The following is a 14163-nucleotide window of genomic DNA, read 5'->3' as shown; positions in this document are numbered from 1 at the left end:
TCTGTAGTCTTTCATGAGGGACCTTATCAAATGCCTTCTGAAAATCTAGATACACAATATCAACAGGCTCACCTGTGTCCACATGTTTGTTTACCCCTTCAAAGATATGCAGCAGATTGGTGAGGCAAGACTTCCCTTCACTAAATCCATGTTGACTTTGTTCCATTAGTCCATGCTTTTGAATGTGCTCTGTAATTTTGTTCTCGATTCTATTCTCTACCATTTTGCCCGGTACCGACGTCAGACTCACCGGTCTATAATTTACCGGGTCTCCTCTGGAACCTTTTTTAAATATCGGCTTTACATTGGCCACCCTCAAATCTTCCGGTCCACGCTCAATTTTAAGGATAAATTACAAATCAATAACAGTAGCTGTAGCTTGACATAAAGGCATGTAGATAGCTCAATGACTGTGGAGGTGTGGATTACTTGGTCACCTGCCTGTCTAGTGAAAACGTGGCGGACCTCATGTCACCTAGATAACATTTTAGACAGTGCTAGGGAGAAGGTAGCCATCTTGGTACATATGGATACTAATGACATAAGAAACTGTAGGAGGGAAGTTTTGGAAGCCAACTTTTGGCTCTTTGTGCAAAAAGATAAAATCTCTAACCTCCAGGGTAGTATTCTCAGAAATGCTTCCTGTTCATTGACAAGAAACCAAGAGGCATGCAGAGCTCCAGATTCTCAATGTATGGATGAGATGATGGTGCATAGAAGTGGAATTTAGATATGTTAGGAATTGGGCCCCATCTTAATTAGCACTAACACTAGAAAAAAAAAGGAGGTAGAATAGCTTTTAAGCTAGACTGTGGGGGAAAGCTGACAGTCACCCAGGAGTGCATATTACTAAGGGGCCATTTTACTAAACCACATAAGCATCTATGTGCACCCAATGTATGTCAAAATGGAGTTATTACCCGACTACCGCATGGCTCTTGCAGTAATTTCATTTTTGGTGCGCATCCAATGCACGCATTTGAAAAAAAACATTTTCTTTTTGGGCATGCGTAACGGATGCATGTCAAGTGGTATTTGGCATGCGTAGGTCATTACCACCCAGATTCTTTACTACTAGGTCAATGGCTGGTGGTAAGTTTTCAGACCCAAAATGGACGCGTGGCAATTTTGATTTTGCCACACGTCCGTTTTCGGCAAAAAAGGCATTTTTTGTAGGTGCGCTGAAAAATAATTCTGCGTGTGCCCAAAACACATGTCTTTACTACCGAAGGCCATTTTTCAGCGCACCTTAATAAAAGGAGCCCTGAATGAGGTACCTTTAATGATTCTATCAAAACAAGGAAGTTAGGGCATCCTAATAGAGAAGTTGCAATAAAGGCAAAAGTAAGGCAGGTGCCTTTACAGAAAGGGCAAAATGAGATTAAATATTTCAAATTTTCCCTGTCAGCTGCTATGTAGATATAAACATAGGCATCTATATGTCTGTATAATATAGTTTTAAAATCTACATCTATGTAGGCAATTTATTATTAAATTACCCTCCATATGTGCTTCTGGTAGAAATAATAAAAATCCTGCTGCAGAATGAATTGAGCAGCAGTGGGATCATTTGAGCTAGGAAGAGTTAATTGGTTCATACCATGTGGGAGCCCTGACCTACCTGGAGAATGTTGGACTGGCAAATCAGAGCAAAAGAATGACTTGGTGGGAAATATCCATTAGAAGCAACCTCATTGGAAACATCTTTAGTGCCTCTATTAAACAAATACGTTTTCTCGGTCAAGCAGGAGAATTATGAAGGATTTTACATGTCCCTCCTAGGGAAGTTTCCAATCTTGGATTGTAGAAGATAATTTCACTTATATAATCCACTTTTACTGGCTGTTTATCCCAGCTATACACTTTCTCTGGCTTCAAAGTAAACCACGATTAACACTAATGCTGCAGAAATTCATAATCCAGAAAAAGAGAGTTGAGGTGCTGGAGGAAACAAACGTGGCACTGGTGAAAGGGAGTACTTTTTAAATTGGAGAACATTAAAAATATCCTGTTCTTTGTAACAATAATTAGCAAGTGCTCAATTTTCTATTAATAGATTGGTATTCCCTATTGACATGTTTAAAATATATACACGTCAAGTTTTATATCTTTCTTCAGGCTCTTTTCCAGTTTTATCGAGGTTGTTGAACAATGAAGAGAAGGAGGTAAAGGAGGTGAACAGTAATTTTGATATCATTTATAGTTCTGATGGAATAAATTTGACTGACTAGTTGGCGTCCTCTATGGAAAAGAGAATTAATAGAGCTACTATGATTGTCGCATTCACTCAAACTTTTGATAACAATTTGGTAAGGGCTTTGTTTAGTTTACAGCATTACTATTTCATGGGCATAAGATTAGAAAATATACTAATCTCTTTCCTGTCACCCAGGTGATTAGAAAAGAATTTCTTCCTTTGAAACCTAGACCTTTGGCTCTGGTAATGGGATTCTTTTTAAAGTATACCAAGAAATACATTTGTAAATATCAAGCCGGAACATATGTGTTTCTCCTACGTCCTCAAATGAAGGATTTTATTGAGCATAAATGTGTTACTGATTAATTTGAGATGCTATTCCCATTCTCTGTGGAGATTATAAGGTGATCAATTTGAGGTCCTTGAATTCCAGTGCTAGTATAGTATTTCCATTTTTATTTAATCTTTGTTTTTGTTTGTTTGTTTTTGCTTTTTGTAATGCTCTTGTTCCTAGTGTGGTGTGTATTATTATGTATTTCCCAATTTATTTTATTAAATATTTCTTATTATCGTATATGTCTCCATATGGCCCTTTTACTAAAGCTGAGGGGTATGTTTACTAAGGCACTTTAGCATTTTTAACATGCCTTTAAAGTTAAGGCACATTAAACGCTAACATGCCGATACATTCCTAAATGGGGCATTAGCGTTTGACGCACGTTGGCGTTTAATGCACATTAAAAACATTAACGCACCTTTAATGCGCCTTTTACAAATTTGTTATTGTGTGTCTATGGGCCACGTGACACTTAGTGCACGCTAATGTCCATTAGAGCATGTTAAACTTTAATAAAAGGATCCCATATTAATTTTTGGAATAAACACTTAAAAGATAGATAGATAGATAGATAGATATAGATGTATACTTCTGCATTAAAAATAACTAGACTAATCTTCATATACTTTGAAAATATATATTGCTTAAGATCATGACTCAGAGTACATCCTCTTTCATTTTCAGTGTCCTGACTTATCATGTAAACAAGATTTGTTGGCTTATCTAGAACAGATCAAGCTTTACTCTCACCAGTTGAAAATATGCAGTCAAGTTAAAGCAGAACTTCAAAATCTAGGAGGAGAACTGATAATGTCTGCAGTAAGTATTGCATGTTTTTGTTACCTATTGATAGTATAGATTTTTAACAGTGATATATTATTATAAAGATCTATTCAGAATAAATTTTCTTGTGGATATCTGTGATGTTTCATTGTCGGAACATGCTTGCTGTCAAAACACACAGACACAAAACAGATTTCTCATACAAATGCAGGAGTAAAAAGGTTGAAATAGGAACCTCCCTTCCTAGTTAAAATAACACTGACTTGAAGAAAAGGAAGATGTTACCAACGCTGTACTGTTGCAAGGGCTTTGTGCCCTAAAGAAGATAATGAAAGCAGATCAACAGATGGCCACTGCAACAGAAGGGAAATTCCTTCCCTCGGTAGGAGTGTTTCAATGATGTTTAACTGATCTTCAGCAATATATTTTGGATTTAGAAGATGAAATGCACAGATTGCAACTTGAGCTAAAGCCCCTTTAGCAGTTTGGTAGACAAGTTTATTTATTTATTTATTTAATTTATTTATTTATCAGGATGTATGTATTGCCTTTTTGAAGGAATTCACTCAAGGTGGTATACAGTAAGAATAGATCAAGCATGAGCAATAGGCAATTACAGCAGTAAAGTTATTGAAATGGCAATACAGAATATGGCATAGTATATTACTACAATAATGCCTAAATAGGGACCACTGGTGAAAAATTCTGATTCTAATGTTGTATTACCACGTGGTGTTCAAACAAACAAACTAACAATGTCAGCACAATATGTAATAGAACATTTTAATTGCTAGTGAAGGGTAAAGCAAAGATGGAACATATAGATAGGTAAGAGAGTAAGAAGAGTTAGAAAGTAAGGTGACTAAATTAAAGAACGTTGCACATGAGGTCAGAGAGATAGTTAAATATTATCTCAGTTACAGTAGGAGTGGATAAACAGTTGTAGACATGAGCAGTCAAAGTAGAAGAGACAACAGAATTCTGGGCTGTCCTAACGGAAGTGAGGGTCTCGATGTGATATGTTTTGTTGAACCTTTTTGCCTAACATCTTGGATATCAAGTTTGTCAAAAACTTTGATGGGGAAAAGAACCACAGAGTTCTCCTGTGTAAATCAAGTTCATCTGACCACTTAGACCATTGGTTTTACAGATACAGTGCACTCCATTTAAGTGCACGTCGGATAAGCGCATGCTCTGTTTAACTGCATGCAGTACTTCGGTCCCGTTTTTGGCATCATCAATTTCTATCAGGACAAACTTCGGTTTAACACATCACTGATAAGTGCAAGATTCGCTTATATGCATGGTTCAAGACCGCTCCTCTGCAGGAAAGACTCCGCATAAGCGTACGCATGGAATATTGAAGCTGATTGGCATGTGACAACCAACGAGATTTCAAATTTACTGCCTCTTTAACTGCCACAGGCAGAATAAGCGAAAGAATGTTTTTAGAGCATACACCGGGGTCGTCATCGTCACAGCAGAACTGTAAGACTTTAACACTGGCTGAACAAATAGAAGTTCTTAAAAAATTAGAAAACAAGTCAAGCATCTATTGCTAAAGAATATGGTGTCAATCCCAGTCAAATTTCACGTGTCTTGAAGCAGAAAGACCAGCTTCTGGAAGGCTGGCAAAACAATACAAATCCACAAAGTAAACGAAAACGGGCGGGAAAAGCTGAAGAGGTAGAAGATGCTATAAGTGGGCAAGCTTTGTTAAGGATGTGGAGAGGGATGAAACAGATGCAGCTGTTGCAAACACATCAGATGAAGAGGTTATTTTACATCCCAGCCGGTGTTACTGAAGAGGAGTTCCATTGCTACGTAGCTGTTGATCATGATCTACTGTGAAGAGGACGAGGGGGTGGATAAAATGGAGGTGGAAGAAGAAGAAGTGAAGAGGGTCCAGAGGAAAGGGAGACAGAACAGAGCCTTGCCTTGGCTACTCCCGCAGAGGGAGAAAAGAAAAGGGTTTCTACCCACTGAAAAATGGAGGCTGGAAAAGAACTACAATACCCATCAGCCCCGGGGAAAACCCTGGTATAGAAACTATCCTCCCCAACAGCCTCCAGGCAAGGCAGGTGTCCCCTGGGGTTGATCAGGAGGAGGAGGAACAGTTGAGAAAAAGGTGGGATGAGGAACCCATGGAGTGGCAAGAGGCTGGAGAGAGAGAGAGAAGGGGGAGAGCCTGGAGGAACCCATGGACATAGCAGCATGGGCTCAATCATTGGGGAAAAAGCTGAGGAAGCAGGTGACTTCTTGGTATGGCAGCTGGACTGAAAGGGGGAAGAAAAGGATCATGCGGGAGGAGGGTCAGTGATAGTGAAAGTGTGGCCCAGAAAGGGTGGGACCCTTGTATCTCCCCAGAGAGTTCAGGCTGTTTTGAACTACTAAGAAGAGGGTCACATTTAATAAAAGGATGGGTACCTTTTAAGACTGGATGAACTTCACAGGTTTATGAGCCAAGTGATGAATACACGTATACTTGATGATATTATACATATTATACTGTGTATAATATGACTCCTGGCTCAGCAAGGGCAGGGCTTTCATAGAAATCCATGGGGAAATGGCTGTATTCAGTGCTAGCCTCAGAATGAGTTTTATTTCTTACATTTATATTAACGTTACAGCTGGGGAATGATACCAGCACTAAAGCACCAACCAAGAGACTGATCACGATTGATCCCACCACACTTCTTAGTACTGGCTATTGTGACCTTGTGCACTATGCATGATGTCAGTGGGATAATTGCTGTATGATTTGCTACTGCTCCTGACCTCATTCAGATCTACAGCTTGATATTATTAATTATCAAACAAGAACAGGTTACTAGGGTACCATGTCATAGGGCCCTAGTTTTGGACAATTAGTATAATCATCTGATTCAGAAAATAAAATGCCAGTAGCTTGACATAAAGGCATATAAGGGTTTTTTTTTTACTAAAGATTAGCTTGAGTTATCTACAGCAGGGCCCATAAAAATAAAATGGGAACTGCAGCAGATAACTCAAGTTAACCTTTAGTAAAAGACCTCTTTAGATAGCTGGGTGGCTGGTAGACATGAATATCACTTGGAGAGGCAATTTCGAAAGAAACATCTAAGTTTGGATTTGGACATCTTTGTAAAACGTCCAAATCCGGAGGCGGGGAAAAGCTCATTTTTGAAAAAAGATAGACGTCCATCTTTTGTTTCGAAAATACCAAGGACGTCCTTGGATTTGGATGTCCCTAGATTTGGGTGTCTTTGACTTTCGGCGATTTTTGAAACCAAAGACGTTCATGTCTAAAACATCCAAATGCAAGCCATTTGGACATGGGAGGAGCCAGCATTTTTAGTTCACTGGTCCCCCTCACATGCCAGGACAGCAACTGCCTGCCTGGTGTAAATGTAGCAGACTTCATATGTCATCTGGATAAGATTTTATACAGTGCTGGAGAAAATCAGCTTTCTTTGTACATGTGGGTGCTAATGACATAAGAAAATATGAGAGGCAAGTTCTGGAAGCCAAATTTAGGGCCCTGTTTACTAAGCTGAGCTAGAGGCACATTAGTTTTTTTTAAAAGATGTACTAAGCTTTAGCATGTGCTAACAGTGTATACACCCAATTTTTAGCACACGCTAAAAACACTAGCACACCTTAGTAAACAGGGCCCTTAGGTTCTTAGGTAAAAAGTTGAAATCTATAACCTCCAGGGTCAGGGTTTGTTTTGAGGTAATATTTGGGGGTACTGAGTGCTGGCACCTTTTCCATTGTCTGCTAAAATTGACCCAGCTCAGGCTCTACACACCAATTCTGTCTTGTCATAGATTCTGCGACTGGTTGCAGGGAGCCTGGCTATTGTGGGGTGGGTCCCTCAGTGATCACCCCACCCCTGAAGGGTGGCCCGGCCTTTGAGTACTGGCACCTTTCACTAGAAAAAATGCACTGTCAAGGGTAGTATTTTTAGAAACACTTCCTGTTCTCAAGCAGTAACCAAGAGGTAGGTAGAGCTCCAGGTTCTCAATGCATGGCTGAGATGACCTTCCTGTCACTGTGTTCAAGGAGATACCTCCTTGCCTGTGTCTGACTGCTCTTCTGGCTTCGGTCTGTCATCTCCATTACTGTCATGGCATGCATAAAACGAATTCTCACAAATAAACAATCTGCAGAGAGTGTGTAGTTATAACAAAGAAACTATCAAACACATCACTCCAATATTGGAGTGATGTGTTTGATAGTTTATGCATAAAACGAAACCATTTAGAGGCATTGCCCCCCTACAATCTTTACTATTTAGAGAAACTGGTTGGAACACAGCAAACTCTGCCTATGTCACTCTTGAACAACCTGTTGTTCAAAATTCAGAACCAAACAGATGACTGAAATGAACCTGTGGGGGAACATGCTATATGTCACGCCCAAATATGAAAGGACAGCTGCCAGAAAATGTAATAAGGCATCTCATGTTATGAACTTGAAAAGTGTTGGGGGCCTTTATACCAAGCAGCGCTAGAAAGTGGCCTGTGGTAGCCCCAATATATGTCTTTCCCACGCACTGAGGCCACATTTAGCACTGCCAGTAAAAAACAGCTTTTTCTGTTTGTCCAATAATGGCCACACACTAATTTCCCCATTAGCGCATGGCCATTAGCGCATGAGACTTTACTGCCACTTATTTTTTAGGTGATAGCTAAGGGCTCACATTAATCCTGCATTAATCAGTTAGCATGTGGCAATGCCAACGTGCCAACCAATTAACATAGCTGCATACACTCTCTTCCCCCAAAACATATCCCCAGCATGCTGATGCCAAAACTAATACAGGATGCTTGAGTGTGCCCTGTGATAGTACATTTTCATTTTAACTTGTGGTAAGCATGGATAAATGCTTACTGCAGGTTAGTAAAAGGCCCCATAGAATCTAACACACCAGCCTAATGGTGATACTTGTAATGAATAACTGGACTATTCAAAGATGGGATTGCCATTATTTGTCTCTCACAGTGTGTTACTGCTTTCTCATTTATGTGTTTCTGCTTTGGCTTCATGTTTTATAAATTCAATAAATATATGTAATGTAAAATAGAATATGGATCAATGAAAATAATATAACCCATGTGATTATATTTGGAGGTAGGGGAGGGAGCTGGAGAGGCAAATATTGTTAATTTTGGAATATTATGTTTGGTGGAATGAAGATATATTGGAAAAACTGAAAAGTGTGGCCTTGTTCTGGTTTATATAGAACTGAAGAGGCCACACGTTGCAAAGGTACCACACACCACAAAACTTTTAAAAGTAGGAATGGGATATGGGTAACCAGTATAGGGCAGCCAAGCTGCTAGTGGCATTATGTTGCTGTCATCGTCGCTGGCCACCACAAAGCTCATCATACCTGGTGGTGATTATACTCATGGAGGAATTGGAGAGTAACACCAGTTAAATGAGGCAACAATGGAAAGTTCCAAAGAGGTAGGAGAGTGAGTATAGTGCCTCTCAATAGTGAATTAAATATAGAGTGGGGCAGGTGGGGGGGATGCCAGTTAGTAATGTCATTGCAGGTGCCACAGCACTCACCATGCCTGGCAGTGCAGCGTGCTGATGGAGGAAATGATGAACAGTAGCAGCAGTCTGACGAAGCCGCAATACAAAAGTCCTAAATAGGTAAGAGAGTGAGTATCTCTCAATGGTATAATAAATACAAAATAAAAGTTACTTCAGTTTACAAATTTTATAATGTGCTTTCAGATCTTTATTTTTTACACAGGCATTATATTGGGATGGGCTGCTTAAAACATTCTGAGCATTTGCATACCAATTAGCATCTAGTGAAATGTTGCATTTTCTTTGCAAATGTTTTAGCCATGAAGCATTACTGCTACTGGAAACTTTCCAGACTAGAAATTTTCAGTAACAGATTCATGTTTTATTCAATTGGGACTCGTGTGGTATACTTCAGAATGCTGATGAGTTATTTGTGGAACTTACATAGTGTTGCTCAGCATAAGATGGCTTATAAGTGAGTTGCCACTACAGATATACAAAAACATTAATATGCTTTTTTTGGAATATGTGTTTGTTTGTTTTTATCCAACTTATCTATCGGTAAAGTAACTTTAGATATAAATTCTTGATCAGATTGAAGAATCAGAAATGTTTCCTTTCTCTGCATATCTTGCACCATTAATTAGGCTTAGATTTCCCTGAAGGTGCTGTCTATAGAATTACATGTAATATACCAAATGAAGTCTCACTAGAGATTTATACAGTGGTACTGTCACCTTCTTTTTCTTGCTGGCCATTTCTCTCCCTCTGTACTAAGCATCCTTGTGGCTTTTGATGTCACCTTTTCTCTCTGATTGGCCACCTTGAGATCATAAGATATGATTTTTATTTATGTATGTCATTTATATCCCTCCTATTAACTAGGCAAAGAACAAAAAAAACCCCACATATAATTAAATACATAAACATGGCAAACCTAGATCCCAGTCTTCTTTCATGCCGTGTATTTCACCCCTTATACTGTACTGCCCCCTTAGGATTGTGCAGTCAAGATGCACAACCTTGAATTTTTTAGCATTAATCAAGCTTTCTTAGATCCCTCCTTATGTTGTCCACATTTTTCAGGTTGTCTACCATATTGCAGATTCTGGTATCACCTGTAAAGGGGCATATTTGTATTTATTTATTTATTTATTTATATCATTTATAACCCTCCTATTAACTAGGCAAAGAACAACAAAAAACCCATATAGTTAAATACATAAAACGTGGCAAACCTAGATCCCAGTCTTCTTTCATGCCCTGTATTTCACGCCTTATACCGTACTGCCCCTTAGGATTGTGCAGTCAAAATGTACAACCAGGAGTGGAGAAGTGGCCTAGTGGTTAGAGCACCAGTCTTGACATTCAGAAATGCCTGGTTCAAATCCCACTGCTGCTCCTTGTGATCTTGGGCAAGTCACTTAACCCTCCACTGCCTCGGGTACAAACTTAGATTGTGAACCCATCAGGGACAGGGAAATACCCAGTGTACCTAAATGTAACTCACCTTGAGCTACTACTGAAAAAGGTGTGAGCAAAGTCTACATAAAAATATCATTCTTAACAGCCATTCCACAATATTGCCATCAAACATGCTGAGGGGAAAAAAAAACAATGACCAATGCCTGCTACAAAGGATTGATAATGCCTCTATCCTCTAGGGGTGTGTAGCCAAAATATTTTCATTTGGGCCACTATTCAAAGTGATTTAAGTGGGCAGGATCTTCTCCTGTCCACTTAAATCACTTCCTGACGCCTAAGTGGGGATATTCAGCGGCATTTAACTGGAGAGTGCAGCTGAATATCGCCACAGACCACCCAAACAAAAAGTGGGCAGGGCAGGTCAGGGGAAACACTGGGGAGGAGCCCAAAGTTATGCGGGTGCTGACAATATTTAGTTCTGTTACCTGCATAGCTAAGTTGCTTAATTTAGGGCAGCTCAAAAGCTGTCCTAAATAAGGCTGCTTAGCTATGCGGGTGCAGGCACTTAATATTGGGCCAACACCTACATAACTTTTTTTTGTTAATAAAAGCTCCTTCTTGCCCAGCCTCCTCCCCCCTCCCCAGCCTATGGCAAGACCCCCCCCCCAAAGACCCTTTACCCCCCCCCCCCAACCATCCAGGTAGGCCTCTGAGCCTACCTGTATCTCTGGCAGCCAAGCAGGGTCATTGAGGGCAGGAGCACAGCCCCCTCACTCCTATCCTTTGTGGCACCTCTCCACAATGGCTGCTGTGAGTGGTTGTGGCAGCCATTGTGGAGAGGTGCCACAAGGGGTAGGAGTGAGGGGACTGCATTCCTTCCCCCAATGACCCTGCTAGACCACCAGGGATATAGGCAGACCTAGAGGGAGGGCCTGCCTGAACTAGTAGGGAAGTGGTCTTCTGGATGAGGGGGTCTTGCCATAGGCTGGGGAGGGGGAGGAAAGAGGGGGCATTGTCAAGGAGGTGGGAGGGGGCTCTTTAAAAAAGTTATGTGGGCCCCAGCCTGCTATTTAGTCTGGTCCACATAACTCTTATGTGGGCCCTGGCTGAATATCAGCCAAGCCCGCATAAGTTCCGACACCCAGTCTGCCCAAAATTATCCCTGATATTCAGTGCCGGTGTCTGGTCATAGTCTGGCACTGAACAGCAGGAAATAATAGCCAACGATGATCAGCATTTAAAAAAATGCTGACCACTGCCAGCTAAATATCAGGGTGGAAGGGGGAAATGTTTAGTTTCCAATTTACAAGAATTTTCTGATTTTTATTTTTTTCCCTCATTTTGAGGCAGTATATTGTAAGTAGTAAACACTGTTCAGAAAGAGTACATTATCCGAGAATAGGGCCTGCTATTGGGGAAAAGTGCTCTCTATTAACAAATGGTATACGCTCATCCCAAAGAGAATGCACTGTTTATAACACAAGAAAAAAAACACAATAATTTCTTTTTTACTGTCGTTTCAAGAAAATGTTGTTTACATTTTCCATGTTGTTTCAAATGAATGCATATCGCTACTATCCTCAGCGTGAACTCAACTTACCTTGTAGCCTCCACTTCAATCAATTTTTGACCGAGGCAATCACTTTAGTGCCTATACCAAGGGTGCTCAGTTTGTTTATGAGTTGTCACTTTGGAACCATGTCAAAGGCCTTGCTGAAACATGAGTACACCATTCTGGTAATCCACACCAAATCCAACACTCTGATAATCCATTCAAGAAAATCTGATCTAGCTTTTCTAAAACCATGCTGCTTCAGATCCTGCAGTCTACTGGACTACAGAAACTGTGCAATCCTCTGTTTTAGAAATATTTACATTAATTTACTCACTACTGAAGTCAGGCTAACAGGCCTGTAATTCCAAGGATAGTTTTTACTTCCACTTTTCTGGAGAGGAGCCACATCTACTCTTCTGCAGTTCTCTGGGATCACGCCTGGCTCTAAAGAAATATTGAAAAGGTCAGCTAGAGGAGCTGTCACTAATTTCCTTCAGAAACCTTCACTTTGTCTACTTTTAGTTTAGCTAGCTCCTAATTATCACGGTCTTCTGAAAATTATTTGAGGTCTACTTTCCTTCTAATCCTTTTTCAGTTTGTACTCTGTGGTCCTTCTCCTAGGTCTTGATCTGTGAACCTATGAGGTTTCAAAAGCTTATGTACAGAAGCATAAAGGGCTAGATTCTATATATTGGCAAAACAGCACAGAGAGGGTGCAAAGTACAGAAAAAAAAAGTCAAATAGCAAAAAGAAGCAACAGGGGCCTTCAAAATTGGGACACAGTTCCTTTAATTGTATAACTTGAACATCAGTCTCTCCTTAGTGACCTGACACAGGCCGTGTTTCAGCGCACAGCGCCTGCATCAGGGATCACTAAATCTCAATTATTCTAATTTCTTCACACTACCTCCAACAGCAACATACTGGCAAATACTCCTCTTCATTAAAGTTTGCACTGGTATCAAAAATATTGATGAAACGATTATGTTGCTTGCACAGAATAATTGGGATTTAGTGACCCCTGATGCAGGGGCACTTTTAATAAACAACAGAAAAATTAAGGAAAGCAACAAAAATGGTATGGGGTTTGTGTAGCAAGATGTATACAAGACAAGGGCCCGTTAGCATACTCCGTAAATAAGGTACTCTTGCTGATAAAATCCCGCTCATGACTTACAGTCTTTCTGCCTTCTCATCATGATTCCTGTTCCATGGTAGGAGGCTGATGAGAAGGCAGAAAGACTGTAAGTCTTGCTTCCACAGGTCTGGTGTGATATTAACCCTTGAGAAAGCTGGAATTGCAAAACAGGCACCTGTCGGGTAACAGCCACACCTGGGCACGCAGATAGTTCCGTTAGCATTAATCCATAATGCATTTCTACCGTAAAGGACGTTAACTGATAAGAGTTTAGAAATGTGTGGGGTGTTAAAAGCACTGCAATAACATGGAGAGCAGCAGCAATGACGAAGATTAACAAAATTGAATAATCAGAAAAAATTTAATTAATTAAAATCAAAAAACCTTTTGTCACACAAGGTATAAAATTGGACCACACATCAAGGAAGGTTGGGGGTAGTCTATGGTTAGATTTGTCACTAAATAGGGATACACCTTATGGGTGATAAGAGATTAACCCCTGTGACTATATGAGACTTTCCCCGAATAACCTATCTTGAAACTTTAAGGTGCTTTTGCCTTATACTCTACTATTTTTTGTTTTGCATATTCTAGAATTAAGCAGTGAATTTTCCCAAGACCTTCTTAATAGTGGCTTATGGAGTTTTCTTTTAGGAAATTATCCAAACCTTTCTAAACCCTGCTAAGCTAACTGCTTTTATCGCATTCACCTTCTTGCAACAAATTCCAGAGTTTATCTACACATTGAGTGAAGAAATATTGTCTCCAGTTTGTTTTACATTTACTACTTAGTAGGGCTGTTCCCACGCTGGCCCAGATCTCCTCCCCGCATCAGCTGACAATCAATTGTTTCACCGCCGGAGAACTGGAGAAGAGAGTCCTGCTACATGGCAGTCAGAAGAAGAGACTGCCACTTTGGGACAAGATGTCACGCTGTCCCCTCTGGAGCCTAGTCAGCCACCGTGTCCAGTGGCATTATCGCTGGACTGGAAGCAGCAGCTAATCTGGCCCTGTGTCCAGGTGGAATGCTGAGTTCTGCATCTGCGGTAAAAGGGGGTCTTGGTGCGCATCCAAAACATTTGCCGCAGCTTCGTAAAAGGATTCCTCAATGCGGTAATGAGACTCTATTTTCTCAATACACAAGTTTTATTTTTTGATCAAAAGGTGTGGATATACCCTGATGTTACTAAAGCAATGCA

The 14163-nt window shown here is 40.3% G+C and overlaps 1 protein-coding gene across 1 annotated transcript in view; it reads left to right on the top strand.

Annotated features, from left to right (window-relative positions):
- Positions 1–14163, top strand: part of CTNNA3 (catenin alpha 3) — a 1864538-nt gene that overhangs the window by 1775080 nt on the left and 75295 nt on the right. The window contains 1 exon segment of the mRNA XM_030204967.1: positions 3219–3353. Within this exon segment, the coding sequence (XP_030060827.1) occupies positions 3219–3353 (135 nt within the window).

The sequence above is a fragment of the Microcaecilia unicolor genome, chromosome 5 (genome assembly GCF_901765095.1).
Source record: "Microcaecilia unicolor chromosome 5, aMicUni1.1, whole genome shotgun sequence".
NCBI lineage: Eukaryota > Metazoa > Chordata > Amphibia > Gymnophiona > Siphonopidae > Microcaecilia > Microcaecilia unicolor.
Note: the sequence above shows the minus strand (reverse complement) of the source record. Positions and strands in the feature narration are given on the sequence as shown.